The sequence below is a fragment of the Euprymna scolopes genome, chromosome 46, assembly GCF_053919585.1.
Source record: "Euprymna scolopes isolate OS-2025 chromosome 46, ASM5391958v1, whole genome shotgun sequence".
NCBI lineage: Eukaryota > Metazoa > Mollusca > Cephalopoda > Sepiida > Sepiolidae > Euprymna > Euprymna scolopes.
The window spans coordinates 447,375-464,193 of NC_136527.1; the positions used below are offsets into that span (position 1 = coordinate 447,375).

The 16,819-nt window shown below is 30.9% G+C and overlaps 1 protein-coding gene across 41 annotated transcripts in view; it reads right to left on the reverse strand.

The window, feature by feature from the left end:
- LOC145270472 (ATP-dependent chromatin remodeler CHD4-like) overlaps positions 1-15,906 on the reverse strand; it is a 251,553-nt gene extending 235,647 nt beyond the window's left edge. For 34 of the 41 annotated variants that reach the window (XR_013865378.1, XR_013865376.1, XR_013865377.1 and 31 more), the window contains exon 1: positions 15,239-15,906. Coding sequence is in view for 37 of the 41 variants with exons in the window: in XM_080126123.1 (XP_079982249.1) it covers positions 15,239-15,308 (70 nt within the window). In the remaining 4 variants the exon portion in view is untranslated. The remainder of the gene's footprint in view (positions 1-15,238) is intronic. The other 7 variants (XM_080126142.1, XM_080126141.1, XM_080126138.1 and 4 more) reach the window with 1 other exon arrangement.
- Between the last annotated feature and the right edge of the window lie 913 nt (positions 15,907-16,819).

Consider the following 16,819-nt stretch of genomic DNA (forward strand, 5'->3'; position numbering starts at 1 on the left):
TTCTTTTTTTGCTCAACAGACAATTCCAAACACCCAGGCAACGCCAGGCACCCAGGCTAGTATCTAATAAACGAAAAAGACTGTGAAAATCGAAAGAGTAATAGAAATTACAAATTTAAAACTTGGATGGGGAGGGGGGGATAAAGAGAATAATAGATTTTGTAAAGAGATGCGTCATTTGGGGAGTTACTCTATACTCCTTTGAATTTGCTTCTTTTATCTTTTTTACACAGTGGTCACAACTTATCAATGCCCGGGAGCCACTCAGGGATAAGGGTTATTGCAAGTACATTACGTTAGTGTGGAGATTTGATGAAGTGTTTACTTAAGGGGGCGGTTCATTAGGAATTTGTTAACGTTGGACTTGAACACATCCAAGTTGTAGTCAGGTGGGAAGCAGGCAGACGGAACAGAGTTCCACAGGCGTGCAGTTCTAAGAAAGAAGCTTTGTTCATGGAATCCGCGTTTTGATTTAGGCAGAGATATAGAGTGGGGGAAATTTTTCACAGTGGATTCAGCTAGCCGGGTGTTTTTCGTGAAAGATTGGCGAGGGGGGACCAGAGATGAGCACCTGCCATGGAAATAACGATAAAACAAGGATAGGCTCACAACGTCTCTTCTGTGGGAGATAGGTTGCAGGGTAGAGAGAAGGGCATCCCCCACTAAGCCACAAAGTCTATTTTGTACTCTGTCAAGGCAGGATAGGCTGTTTTTAGCAGCTCCTGCCCAGATATGGCAACAGTATTCCATCCTTGGACATACTTGGCTTTTATATAGATAGAGAATTGCATCAGTAGTGAGATATCTTCTGGAGCGGTAGAAGGATCCCACCATCTTTCCAGCGACCTTGGCAACAGACTTGATGTACGTGTTCCATTTAAGATCAGGAGTAAAGGTCAAACCCAGAAGCTTGTCAAAACACGGGCCTCACCCAGACGAGACCCATCCATCACAATTGATGCCAGATGGGGATCAGAGCGTTGATGATGTAAGGATAGGAGTTTGGTTTTGGATGCATTAAAGGTAACCAGCCACATCTTCCCCCACTGAACCACGTGCTCGAGATCAGAGGAGAGAGAATCAGAGAGAACTTTGTCATTTACAGCCTTTGATGTGTTGCCGTAGATGGTCGTGTCATCAGCATAGATGTCAACGAATGATTTAAGTATGTGTTTAGGGAGGTCATTGATGTAGATCAGGAAGAGAGTTGGGCCTAAGATTGACCCCTGAGGGACTCCAGCATTTATATTGCAAGCCTCCGATTTTTGTCCATCTACCACTACTCTTATGAGCCTATCGGAGAGAAATGATTTAATGATTGAGAAAACATTTCCAGTTATACCGTTTCTTATGGAATGATCATCTTTAGTTAACTATTACGTGTAATTATATTCATGCAGATATTCTACATGATTTATACTTGCGTAATAAGGTTATAGTAAACACAAACATTTTTTATATATATATATATATATATTTCGTTTAAAAATTTTGCCTACCAAACTCAGTTTTAGGTCTACAAACATGGAACTTCATACATAGTTTTCAAACCCATGCGAAACTTTATATCGGCGCAAAAGTGTGAAACTAAAAAACTAAACTTGCCAGGTGAACCTCGAACGACGGCATTATTAATATGCATGCATAACGTAATAGCTATTGGTTCATGTTTTAATTTTTAGCCTTGCAGCAAACATGTCTCCATAGTTCAGGCATTAACGTCAAAGGCAAAAGTAAATCGCAAGCTGGACGTTTTGGTTTCAATTCTCGGTGGTGGCGTATTTGGTCCAATACGAAATCTGCATTAAAATATCATGTTTAAGATTTTACAACCGGGCAATGCAAGGCGGCGTTCTCGTTTAAAATAAAAAATCAGAACGATCAGAATGAAACCAATACTTAAATTCAGTTAACAATTTAACAAACAAATACCGTAAAACATGAAAACACTACCAAAAAAAATTAAAAAAATAAAATAGCACTACCTTTTCTGCATAAGTATTGATCAGATTATGAAATATTTCATCCAAGAATCCAAAAAAATAAAAATGCTTCTATCTACCATTATTGCACACCTCATCTAGTTCTATTTTATGACATTGCTGTTCTGGTTAATAAAATTTTCTATTAAAAAAAAAAATCAATTTAACAGATCAAGTTTCGTTTTTAATCTACCTTGATAAGAGGTTAAGTGTCGACCATAGCAATGTTGAAAGTTTCAATGAAATCCACAGACATTGCAAGTTGATCCAATACATGATCTCTCCCCTGCCAAACTTTCAGAAAAAAAAAAAAAAAAAAAAAAAAATTTTACAATTCCATCCACTCTTAAAATCTAAACGCAAATTCCACTAGCAAAGCTTCTTTTCTAGAACTGCCAGCCTGCGGAATTGTTCAGCTGACTTGCTTCCCAGTCAACTACAACAAAATAATCTTCAAGTCCAATGTAAACAAATTCTTGCTTAGTCGCCCCCTTAACCAAATTCTATCCAATCTCCACCAGTAACAATCAATAAGCTGTGGTTTAAGTAACTACTTTACACTCATTAACCCTTATCCTCGAGTAGCCTTCGGATCTTGATAAGTGGTGATTATTCCCTTGTAAAAAAAAAAAAAAAAATTCTTTAGAAAGTAGTTAATGTTAATTTTTTTTAACAAGATTTTAAAGATAGTTGCTCATTTTTTTTTGTAAACTACAAATAACAGGTTCAAAGAAAAAAAAAATGGTATTTTCTTTCCAGCTTTTCATGCAATGATTGGTTGGTTATGTTTGATTTGTGACATATCAACCCTTTTCAGGTTATTTAATGCCGAATCCAAAGATTTTGAAGAAAATTTTTTATATAATATATTTGTTGTTTTCAAGTCGATTTCTATTTAACCCATAGTTGGGACCCTAACAGGTACTACCTCTCCGGGTCAAAGTGGACCTGGGAGCAATGGTAATTAAAGGATAGCTGCACACTCCTCAAAGCCCGCAAGTTGGGGCCCCACCATCAGATAAAGTTTAAGGTCATATCCAGGACCATTTCATGCAATGAAGATCTGACTTTTGCTCGCCAGAGGCAGCGGTGGCACCTGGCCAACACCCACCACCACCTATTTCATACACCTAACACCACCACCTACACAAACACAAAGAGCAATGCAATTACATAACGGCCACTACCAGTTGGTGCCAAAACGACTTCCCCACCCGACAAATAAACTTAGTTTGAAAACGTGTCTAATTATAATGGAGAATGCAAGTCAGTTCCTTTATTTGCTTTCGTATTTTTTTATGTTCATAAAATATTAGTTTATATTAATTACATAATATTTTTTAATGTTCAGAAGTTTATATAATAACATTTTTTTTATATTCATAAATTATTAGTTTATATTACATAATATTTTTTAATGTTTAGAAGTTTATATAATAACATTTTTTATATTCATAAATTATTAGTTTATATTACATAATATTTTTTAATGTTTAGAAGTTTATATAATAACATTTTTTATATTCATAAATTATTAGTTTATATTAATTACATAATATTTTTTAATGTTCAGAAGTTTATATAATAACATTTTTTTTATATTCATAAATTATTAGTTTATATTACATAATATTTTTTAATGTTTAGAAGTTTATATAATAACATTTTTTATATTCATAAATTATTAGTTTATATTACATAATATTTTTTAATGTTTAGAAGTTTATATAATAACATTTTTTATATTCATAAATTATTAGTTTATATTACATAATATTTTTTAATGTTTAGAAGTTTATATAATAACATTTTTTATATTCATAAATTATTAGTTTATATTACATAATATTTTTTAATGTTTAGAAGTTTATATAATAACATTTTTTATATTCATAAATTATTAGTTTATATTAATTACATAATATTTTTTAATGTTCAGAAGTTTATATAATAACATTTTTTATATTCATAAATTATTAGTTTATATTACATAATATTTTTTAATGTTTAGAAGTTTATATAATAACATTTTTTTTTATGTTCATAAATTATAGTTTATATTAATTACATAATATTTTTTAATGTTCAGAAGTTTATATAATAACATTTTTTTTTATGTTCATAAATTATTAGTTTATATTAATTACATAATATTTTTTAATGTTCAGAAGTTTATATAATAACATTTTTTATGTTCATAAATTATAGTTTATATTAATTACATATTTTTTAATGTTCAGAAGTTTATATAATAACATTTTTTTTTATATTCATAAATTATTACTTTATATTAATTACATAATATTTTTTAATGTTCAGAAGTTTATATAATAACATTTTTTTTTATGTTCATAAATTATTAGTTTATATTAATTACATAATATTTTTTAATGTTCAGAAGTTTATATAATAACATTTTTTATGTTCATAAATTATAGTTTATATTAATTAGATATTTTTTAATGTTCAGAAGTTTATATAATAACATTTTTTTTTATATTCATAAATTATTACTTTATATTAATTACATAATATTTTTTAATGTTCAGAAGTTTATATAATAGCATTTTTTTTATATTCATAAATTATTACTTTATATTAATTACATAATATTTTTAACTCCAAATAACTCGAAAAAAGTGTACGTTCCTCGGAGGAAAAAAAAAAAAAAAAAAAAAGCATTTTTTTGCGGTGGAGAAAAATAAGGAAATATTCTATTGTATCTAAATTCACAGTTTTTTAATGTAGGTCACTCAAAAAACGTTTAATATTACCTGCCACTTTCTTTCTCACCCTCTTGAATAAAAGCAATCACTGTGAAGCACATAGATCCTGGCATCCCTGGTCGGTAGCCAAGCCAAAACAAGGACATTATGCATACAATCAGCTGTTCTCTCCTCACCCAAGTCTCATTTAAGGATAGAATCTACCCCTATGCGTCTAAAAATGCATTTTTATTATAGTGTCTAAAGAGATTCTATAATATCTTTATAACAGTTTACGAGTTTGCAGAAAGTATTTTGAAACCACGTAAAAGTAGCGGCTATATGGATGAATCCCTCAATTCTAACTCGAGCTTGTGACGTTACTTTTGAGGAAATTACATTTTTCTAAGGTGTCATGTACAGAGCAGATTATTTTTCAAATGTGTGTGAAGTAACTAAAAGTGATCCTCTGAAAATAATGTCATATTTCAAGAATAAGAAAATGAAGGATCAATCCAAATTAACGCTACTTTTATGCCGTGACATAAAATAAGAAAATTATAAAAAAATATTTAATTCTTATTTTTTTAATATAGGAGCCAGAGTCGGAGTCAGTTCTAAAAAATTGTAGGAGTTGGATGTTCAGTCCCGACTCCCCAGCCCTGCCTATGCTATGGTTTCACATGATCCGAAAAGCGGAGACTTGATTCCAAATATTTTTCATGTTATATCTCCCCTCTTTTGGAAATAGAGTACGATTATGAATATCTCCAGTATCAAATAATCCTTATAAACTGAAATTTATTTATATTACTTATAATTATATTACTTGTATTAAAACTAAAAAGGAGAGATATAACATATGAGAAATATTTGGAATCAAGTCTCCCTTTGCTATTATTTCAGATCATTTGAAACCATAGAAAGTTTTAGTCTCCCCTCCATCAAGACCAGAGGTTTTGGGGAAATATCAAATATTTTACAATTCATATGCAAAACTAGGAAAACAAATGAGTACGATTGAAACATTTTCTGGCTTTAAAAATATGCCAAACAGAAGCTCTGAATGATGGATGATCCCCTCCCCTTAATGTGCGATCTTAAGGGCAAATGTCACATAGCCCACTACAAAAAAAAAAAAAAAAAATGCTAAAGAAAAGGTGGTATGTGTGTGTGTGTGTGTGTGTGTGTGTGTGTGTGTGTGTGTATATATATATATATATATATATATATTACAATGGAAACCAAATTGAATATTGAAATGATCCTATCTTTGGTTCTATGGGACGAAAGTAGATAAAAATTTGCAGGCTTTTTTGAGATAATACTATTCCATGGTTAAAATTTTATGACAACTGATAAAAAGAACCTATATTTTCAAACCAATAAAATATGCCCAAATTTGCCTACATTTGTACATATGACAGGCAGCTTCAGTTGTCTCCCCTGTGGCCTTGCCAGACCACTAATATATATATAAGCCCCTTAAATAAAAAAAACCTATGTGAAGAATTAAAAATGCATTCATTTAGCAATATACACCATTTTGACTTCTGGTCATTAAATGCTCTCTGATTACTATGTTATGCCTGCATTTGGCATTTATAGGTGTCTAATTTCCTTTAATACTTGTGTAAATTGCTGGTGGTCTGGAGGTAACGTCCTAGCCTACAGCGTCGAAAGCGACTGTGTTACTGGGTTAGAATTTCCAGACCAGCAGCAAATATCACTACATTAGCAAATGTTATCAAAGGCAAGATAAATTACTCTTCTACCGATCTGGAAAAGGTTTTTAGTAATTTTACTCACGTTAAAATGTTTAATCGGTTTGAAAATCATACAATGTTCATCAATGCGCAAACAAGATAAATAGCAGCACAATCCCCTAAATACGTTTGGAAAATGAGTTGAAACTAAAACATTATACAAAATACTGTTAGAAACCCACCCAATATATATCACGGTAACATATTCGGTGAGTTTCTAACAGAATTTTGTATAATTTTTTAATTTTAACTCATTCTCCCAAGCTTCACATATTTAACAGTCAGCTCGTCGCCATTCGTCTAATTCACCTATCGATAAACACTGACTTTCAAACCAATTAAAAGTTCTAAAGTGAGTAAAACCACTGAAACCTTTTTCTAGATAGGTAGAAGAGTAATTTATCTTACATTTGTTATATTTTTTCTGTGGATTGTAATAAAACCCAAATAATTATTTTAAATATGGCACAGCAAAAACATCCAGCAATTGGCGAGTCACGTTTGTTTTTCTTGCTAATACAAAGAGCAGAGGAGAAATATCTAGAAAACTTTCGTATTCATTTTTTTATGATTTATAAAAAGTTGCAAAATAAACTTTAAAAAAATGTAAATTATTGTTCTTGCATTGTTTTAAAAGGGATTTGAGTTTTTCTAATGTTTCTTCTACCTTTCTAAAAATTTCACAAATTTAAACTACTTGGAGTTATCTCCCTTTTTCATTCAGACTTTTCACGATGGCATCACAAGTTACACATAAAATTTGATTTTCAAATTTTAAAAATAAAACTACTTGATCAATTTACACGATTTTTGGTGCATGATATTTTCCGTCACATCTACGTACATGGTGTGTTAATTTTTTCATAAAGGGTCTGAACAATCACCTATAAAATTCTAAAACTTATGATTTACAATTTTTATATTTTTCTTAAAAGGTTTATTTTTCAAACGTGACAAAATTTTTTGGGGGGGAAGGCAAAATATGCACATGAGCCAATGGTTGTTACGATATCGTAAAGATGCACATAAATTTAACCAGTAAAACAGTTACTTCCCTCAGTTGCACATGCTATCACAATTAATGAGATAACTAAAGTTTTGGGTTTTTTTTTTGGTTTTTTTTTTTACATGGAGGTCACCTCTTATCAAGGCCCGGAAGCCACTCGGGGATAAGGGTTATTGTGTGTACAATAATCAATGAGATAATATCGTAGTAATAGTTGGTATTGGAGATTTGATAAAGTGTCTTAAGAGGGCGATTAATCAGGAATTTGTTTATGTTGGACTTGAAGACATCCAAGTTGTAGTCAGGTGGGAAACAGGCTGACAGAAGAGAATTCCACAAGCGTGCACTTCTCAGAAAGAAGCTTTGTTCATGGAATCTCCATTTTGATTTAGGCACAGATAAAGAGTGGGGGAAATTATTGACAGTGGTTTCAGCTAGATGGGTGTTTATTGTGAAAGATTGGCGAGGGGGGGACGAGGGATTGGAGCTCGGATGAGCACTTGCCATGGAAATAACGATAAAACAAAGACAGGCTTGCAACGTCTCTTCTGTGGGAGAGAGGTTGCAATGAAGAGAAAAGCCACGAAGCCTATTTTGTACTCTGTCAAGGCAGGATATGCTGTTTTTAGTAGCTCCTGCCCAGATGTGGCAGCAGTACTCCATCTTTTATTACTATATAGATATATATATATATAGATTCGAAAAAGTTGTCAAAAAACAAATATATAACAAATAAATGTTATCAAAGGCAAGATAAGTTACTTTTCTACCTAACTGGATAGGTTTTCAGTGTTTTTATTTAATGTAACATGTTTATTCAGCTCAAAAAACATACAGTGTTTACCGATGTATTGGAAAATTTGAAATAACGCCTACTGTTGAACACGGTAAGTTTGGGAAAATGAGTTAAAGATAAAAAAACTATACAAAGTACTGTTAGAAACTAGCTCAATATATGTTACCGTGACATAGGCTGACATATATTCGGTGGGTTTCTAACAGTACTTTGTCTAGACTTTTTTTGATTTTTAACTCGTTTTCCCAAACTTACTGTGTTCAACAGAGAGTCGGGCGCCATTTTAAATCTTCCAATACATCGGTGAAAATTTTTTACTTATTTTGTTGAATTAAAGTTAGGTATGTTTACATTTCTAAGGGTTGAACTTAGTTTTAAGCAAAACGTGTAGAAAAGGAGGATGGAAGCAACCTCGTAAAAAGAAAATACATCCGCTTTAGAAGAAATTAAGACCTTCTAAGCTAAAGCTTTAAATTTGACGCATTTTCTTGAATATGTCATGATCAATATATGTTACAGTGACTTAGGCTGATATATTCGGTGGGTTTCTCACAGTATTTTGTATAATTTTTTAGTTTGGACTCATTTTCCCAAACTTGACATATTCAACAGCGGGCTAGCTGCCATTTGCATTTTTCAAATATACCGATAAACACTTATTTTCAACCTGAATAAACAGGTTACATTAAATAAAAACACTAAAAACTTATCCAGTTGCCTTTGATAACATTTATTTGTTATATATTCGTTTTTTGACAACTTTTTCGAATCTATGTGTACAGTAAAACGAACCCAATTTAAGTTTTACAATATTTTTTATTAAATTGTTAGATGAAAGTACAGAATAGTTACAAAACACCCTCCTCTCATGTTAAGAATGGTTTTCTAAATAATAGCGTTATTTCAGCACGGTTCAATAAGTGCAGCAGTAGGTATATAAGATTTTGGGGGAATTTTTGACACCCCTAACACGAAACTGCAAATAAAATATAAAAGACACGTAATTTCTCTTTTAAAAGTGGGTTGTTTATTTTCTTTATGGAATATACTTCCAAAATAAACTATTAAATTTGTTTAAAAAATAGAAATTTTTTTTTTTTTGAAAAACAGTGTTTATAAGTGTCGGCGTGCAGTCATGCATCCATTTTTTTTTTTACGTAATGAAATCAATTGAATTTTACAAGTTAATTTTTTTTCAATTTTTCAACTTTAAAAATCTATGAAAATTTTTCTATTGATTAAATTTTTCAGGGTCAATGTGAAATTTTATGCTCTTTCCAATAAACCGAATATAATATTTTAGACAAACGTTTTTTCTTTTAAATTTACCCTCACCCATTTTGAAATGTCTATTAAAATTTTAATAATTTACTCAAAGTTTTATATATCACAAATTGAAGATAAAAGCTCAATAAATAATATATATAAAAGTGTTTTTTAATTTACCACAAGGTTAGACGGCTAACGCAAACATGTGGTTCTTACAGCCCTCTGTCCATCCGTAGTTCTAAACAAGAAAAACCCGGCATTTCCAGTTTTTCGATAAGAACGTAAAAATGGTTGCGTAATGGCTCTCTTTTCAAATAGTCGTTTAAAAAATTATTTTATTTAAAAAATAAATGGAATTTAAAATATAAATATGGATAAATTCTGAACAATGAAGAATGGAACTACACATTCAATAGTATTTTTTATAGGTAAGTGATTTTTTGGAATTTATATCGATTTTTTATAATCAAAGTAAGTAAAATTTTGTTGATTTTCTTAAAATCTTTTTTAAAGAAAACGGATTTCAAAAAACAAATATTGCATAATTTGCTATTAAACCTGTTATTTTTTTAAAATTTGGTCTTTGCTCCTTTGATTGAAAAAAAAAAAAAAAAAAAAAAAAACAAATTAGGGTTTGAATTACATTTTTCAAGTAGTTATAAGCTGGTAAAGATAGTCGGTTGGTATTACTGTGTACACAGATTCGAAAAAGTTGTCAAAAAAAAATTTTTTTTAATTTTTTAAAAAAATATATATATATATATATATATATATATATAACAAATAAATGTTACCAAAGGCAAGATAAGTTACTTTTCAACATAACTGGATATTTTTTGGTGTTTTTATTTAATGTAACATGTTTATTCAGCTCGAAAAAACATACAATATTTACTGATGTATTGGAAAATTTAAAATGGCGCCCGACTCTCTTTGACACGGTAAGTTTGGGAAAAGGAGTTAAAAATAAAAAACTAGACAAAATACTGTTAGAAACTCGCTCAATATATGTTACTGTGACATAGGCTGCCATATATTCGGTGGGTTTTAACAGTATTTTGCATATTTTTAACTCCTTTTCCCAAACTTACCGTGTCAAAGTGAGAGTCGAGCGCAATTTTAAATTTTCCAATACATCGGTAAACACTGTATGCTTTTTCTACCCGAATAAGCATATTACGTTAAATAAAAACACTAGAAACATATGCAGTTAGGTAGAAAAGTAATGTTTTTTGACAACTTTTTCGAATCTATGTGTACAGTAATACAAACCCACAATTATTGTTGCTATGAAAAAGTAATCTAAAATATTCGTTCCGAGTTATGTCCCCTGCCTACTCTATAACGTTTAAGAAAAATGCGATTTTACCCAATTTTTCGTAAAAATTACTTTTAACTATAAATAACTTTATATTCGATAATTTTTTGGATATATTACCATTTTCGACATGACAGTGAAGTACGTAATATTGTTTTTGCTTAAATCGACATATTTATTAAAAAAAAAAAAAAAAAAAATCAACCTGTCGACTGTTTAAACAAACACCAAAATAAAGTATGAAATTTTCGCGGGAAATCGAGAAATTCAACAATTCATAAATCCAAATATATTTCGATAAACACTCGTTCATTGCCCATTTTAATCAATTTAGTATTACTATTTAATAATTATTAATGTCCACTTTTGTTCAGTAATACATTTTTTGGCGGACCTGAACGAGAATCACCCTTTCCCCTAAGAACGGCTTTCGGAATAAACACTCCTAACTTCCCCATGTTAAAAACGGCTTTTTTTTTTCTTTTTTTTTTTTTTTTGCAATTTTTCAATAGATTATTTATTAGATTGGACACTTAATATACGGGAGGGGGGGGGTCTCGTTCAGGTCTGCCTTTACATTTTAGAGGGGGGGGTATTAGTTTAGATTTTTATTATTTTTTTTTTTTTTAGTTAGAAAAAAAGATATAAGGATATTGATAACGATTAAGAGACTCGGGTCGCGTGAAAAAAAGGGACGAAAAATGGCGAAAGAGAAAGACTTCCTGATGGGAGGAAGAAGCTTTATTCTTTGCTTTCTTCCTCTCTTGAAAGACATGACTAGTCGATCAAATCTACATGACAGCCATTATCGACCAACAAACACATCGCACGCACGCACACACACACACACACACACACAAAGACATGCATACACACACATTCACACGCACACATTGATATATACGTACACACAAAAAATAGATGCATATACGCACATAGATTTATCAAAAAGAACAAGGGAGGGTAATATACGTAATTATTAAATATCAGAAAAAGTTACTTTTTTGTTTTTTAGCACAAATGAACCATGATACTTGACTTTTGCTTTTGAACCATAATTCAAACTAGAAAATCAGTTTCGACTTGAAAATATTAAAAACTAAAAAAAAAAAATCATTTTCGAAATAAACAACAAAAAAAACAGTCAGCCATTTTGAAATAGACACTTTTTTTTTTTTTTGGACTCGTGTTTATTTGGTGATTCGAAACGGATTTTTTGCTTTTCATAATCGTAAATAGAATTTTAGGATTCGAGCTAAAAGCATAAGAAAAAATAAGTATAGTGGTTCATTTATTATTATAAAAAAAAAAAAATCGGTACTTATGCATTTCTGTTACCGTGCTAAAATAATGTTATTTTGAAAGACATTCTTTACATGGGGAGGGTGATGATGCACCTAACAATTTAATAAAATAAAGATATTGCGAAACTTGAATTTAAATTTGAAAAAACTATTTAAAAAATAGCGCGGTATCAAAAATGCACAAGCACCAAAAATTCTTATAAAATAAATTAAAACAAAAAAGGCTTTATTTTTTTTTTATACCTTTACATTTCAAAAAGTTATTCTTAAATAAAAAATAATATTTTCATCTTTTTAGAAATCGATTTTTTTTAAACATGTTCTAAAATTAAGTTTCAAGAATTTAATTTTTTTTTTATTGATAAATTAAAAAATATTTCAGCAATTTATAAATAAACAAAGTTTCCCTTTATAAGTTTATCTCGCAGCACGTGTCTGTAGAGAAAATATATAAGTAAACAAAATAAGTCTACAGTTGATGTGTCATTTATTATCTTTTGAGATATATATATATTATATATATATATATATATATATATATTGTATATTTAAAGAAAAGGGTGAATTTCGGCTGTGTATGAATTAAGCGTCCCAAATTCTCTCTTCAATTGACGTAAATTCCATCCGATTATTTGATTTTCAGTTTTATAAGCTACATCGGTTTTAGCGTCCTGAATTCTCTTTTCAAAAGAGACGCCATTCGTTTGGATTCGCAGTTTTTTGTTTTTTTTTTTAATTTCATTTCAAATTAAAATGTCGAAACCAAAATATTTAAATCGATTTTATTTAATTCTTAATTCTTTAAGGGTGTTTGTTTTTTGTAAAAGAATTTAGTTTTTAGCACACATAAGCATAAGTATATATATATATATATATATATATATATATAAAGTTTTGAATTTGGATCCATCTATCCGTATATCTGTTACGTAAGAGTTGGTATCCCTTCACAATGAGTTATAAAAAAAAATCTAAGTTATTTACTTGTGCAAAATACGGACCATGCTGAAATAAACATTATTCAGAAACTTATTCTTAACATGTTGAGGGGGGGGTGATGCACTTTTGTTACCGTGCTACTTTAGTTTAAGTTTTACGATATCTATTGTTACGTGAAAATACAGAATAATTACAACCTCCTCATGTTAATAATGGCTTTCTAAATAACACCTCAGCTCGGTAACGAAAGTGCATAAGTACCGGATGAGCCTTTTTCTTTTTTTAACTTTTGTACTTTCGTTTAACAATTACAATTTAGGTTTAACAATTCCATAAACAAGTTAAATCTAACTTGAAAATTCAACACTAATGCAGAATACGAATCGCGTGGACAATTTAGAAACCTATTCTTAACATGGGGAGGAGAGGGGGTTTTGTAACAAATCAGTACTTTCACCTAACAATTTAACAAAAAGATACCGTAAAACTTGTAAAGACTATCAAAAGAAAATAACATAGCACCTTCTTTGTATAAGTACCACTTTTGGGTTTATATTACAATTCACAGAGGTACAAAAAGTGGTCAAAAATTAAAATATATATATAGCAAATAAATGTTAAAGGCAAATAAATTACTCTTCTACCTACTTTAACAATTAAAAATATACCGTAAAAATTGAGTTTTAAAAATATATTTAGCAAAAAAAATGGCATGCTCCATAATCTCCAGTTATTTAAAAAAAAAAAAAAAAAAAAATTCTCAAATTTCAAGTTTAAAATTTGAAAAGAATTCGAATCGAATGCGGCGTCTTCCGCACAGAGAATTTGGGACGCTGAATTTACTTAATTTTAGCATTGCAAATAAAATAATGAACGTAGCATGAAGAGGGACTTTGGGACGCTGAAACCGTACATGACCGGAATTTGAATTGAACTTCGTTTTTTTTTTTTTTTTTTTAAAAAAAAAATCCTTACAAATTGATATTTTATGGTTATTTGTTTATCATTATTAGGATCCAAGTTCGAAAAGAAAAAAAAAAAAGTATTCCGAATTAAGGCTCTTCTTATTCTCTCCTTTAAGAAAAAGAAGAAAAAAAGTATGGAGGTAAGTTTTTAAGCAGAAAGCTGAATGAAAATCGAGGGGAGATTTTCAAATGAAAAATGTGGACACCCGCCATTCTTCGGAGAGGAGTAGAAAGAGGAGAGTTTGTAGAGAGAGGAGGAGGAGGCGATCAAAACTTCCTTGTCTTGGAAAGACGGGAAAAAAAATTGTCTTTCATTTTTATGGCGGGGTTCTTTGGTTTTTTATTAAAAATAATTTTAAAATAAACAAAAAAAAAAGATGGAAATAAATGATTTGGATTAAAATAATGGCGTTCGATTTTACAAAATCGAAAAATTTCAGGGGTTATATTGAAGTTTTCAGCTTTATGATGGCTGCCGACAAAACAACGTTATCTGAATCGAATTAATTTGGTTTAATAATTTAATAATAAAATATAACGACCTCACATTTAATTCCAGCTAAAAAATATAAATAAAAATGCAATAATTTTCTTTTTTTAAAGCTAAAACTCCAATGTGGGTGAGAATTTAAAACTTACAAATTGGATTTTTTTTTTGAGGGGGGGGGGAGTCAGTGCAGAGAATGATCCGCGGTATTTTTTAACTCGTATTTCCAAATTTAATGTTTTTTTTTTTTTTTCGATTGTAAGGTTGAAGTATAGAATAAGTACAAAACACCCTCCCCATGTTAAGAACGGCTTTTAAAATAATAACGTTATTATTTACGTCCGGATCACTCTTTGCACTTAGTACCTTTTTTTTTTTTTTTTTTTTTTTTTTTAAATTTAGAACCATAACTAAAAGGGTCTTTTTTTTTTAAAAAAAAAGGTAAATTTAATAAACATTTAAAGACTTTTAAACTGTTAAATATATTTTTTATATGGTTTTTATTTCTGTCCAAAACAAAAATGTTCTTTACAGAAAGAAGAATTCACAAAAAAACAAAACAAAAAAAAAAAAACAAACAAACAAGTCGTGAAGGAAAAAAATAATAATTTTCAACACATTTAAAATTTAAAACGTTTTTTTTTTAGTTTCAAGAAAGGAAATCGAGGCATTAAATGAACTTCGAATGTAAATATATCTACCTTCTCCGCCTTCATCGACTTCCATATTATCTTCGGAGAGGTCGTCGTCTTTTCTGAATCCACCCGGCATGGCGACTCAAGTCAAAAAAAAAACGGGGGGAGGGGGAGAATATGTCGACTTTGTTTTCGATTTTTGGCGACTGAAAAAAATTACTTTCACGTCCTATCTTCGTTTTTAATATTTACTTTAGATGTAGATCGTTTTTTCCTGTGTAAGACTATGCTTTTTTATTGCAGCTATTATCTAATTTTTTTTGTTATTGTTGTTTTGTTCGCACAGGGCTGCTCAATGTCTGTCTCCGTCTTCTACTGCTGCAAGGGAGAAAGATGGAGACTCTACTGCTGCAAGGAAATTGGGCCCTGCAGTTGGATTGCAGTAGACGGGCAGTAGAGAAAGAAAGAGAGTAAGACTTAGAAACCAGAGTAGGAGGAGAGGTAGAAAGACTAGAAGTTAGACAGATCGAAACAACAAGAAAAGAGGAGGACTGCTACTACTTTCTAGCAGGGAGAGAAGGAGGAAATACTGACCGATAGGAGAGGGGTAGTCATTATAACACATAGAACTGAAGGAGGAGGAGAAGTACTTACACTTAGAACAAGAGGAGGAGGAAATGGGACTCAGCAGTAGAATTGCAGTAGTAGTCGGGCAGCCTTGTGGTGGGAGGGGAAGTAAGCGTAACACTAAGAAACCACAGTACAGGGGAAAAAATTAGAACGTGAGGGAGAGAAAAAGGAGGGAGGACGCTATAATGCATAGAAATGGAGGAAGAGAAAGAAAACTAACATTTACAATGAGAAGAAGAAGGAAAACTAATGAGGAAGAAGAAAGACTAACAGTTACAATGAAAGGAGGAGGAGAAGAAGAAACACTAACAGTTAAAACTAGAGAAAAAGAGAGAAGAAAGACTAACAGTTACAATGAGAGGAGGGGGAGAAGAAGAAGAAAGACTAAGGATTAGAATAAGAGGGAGAGAAGAAAAAAGACTAACAGGTATAACTAGAACATGACGAGAAGAACGAAGATTGAACTAGAGATGAAGAGAGTAGAAGGAGAACTAACAATTACAGAAGAAGAAAGAATAAAAGTTACAACGAGAGTGGAGGGGAGAGGGGGGGCTACTACAGAAATATTGGAAAGGCAGAAAAACAAATAGTTAACCTGGGAAGGGGAGGACTGTTATAGCTACAACAAGATATGTGGGAGGTAAAAGTGGTTTAGTGGTTAACGGCACCACACAGACTAAGGATCTCAGTGGTCCAAGTTCAAATTTAGTTCATTCCACAAAAAACCACTTTCACTTAGGATGTTGGCAACCTTCACATGGTCCCTGTGTAACGTGTCCGTTACACTTTATTTTAGTAATTCACTAGCAGGACCCGTTAACTGACGTTACCTGATTGATGCAGCCCCCATCCTCCTCATAGAATATTAACATGCGATTGTTGTTGGTGGCCAACTCTCAACCTCTTCATGCAAAGAGCAGCTTTTGGAAAAGATACCCCCAATCTCCTCATGTTAAGAATGGCTTTCGGAATAGACAACCTCAATTGCCTCATGTTAAGAATAGATTTTGAAATAGA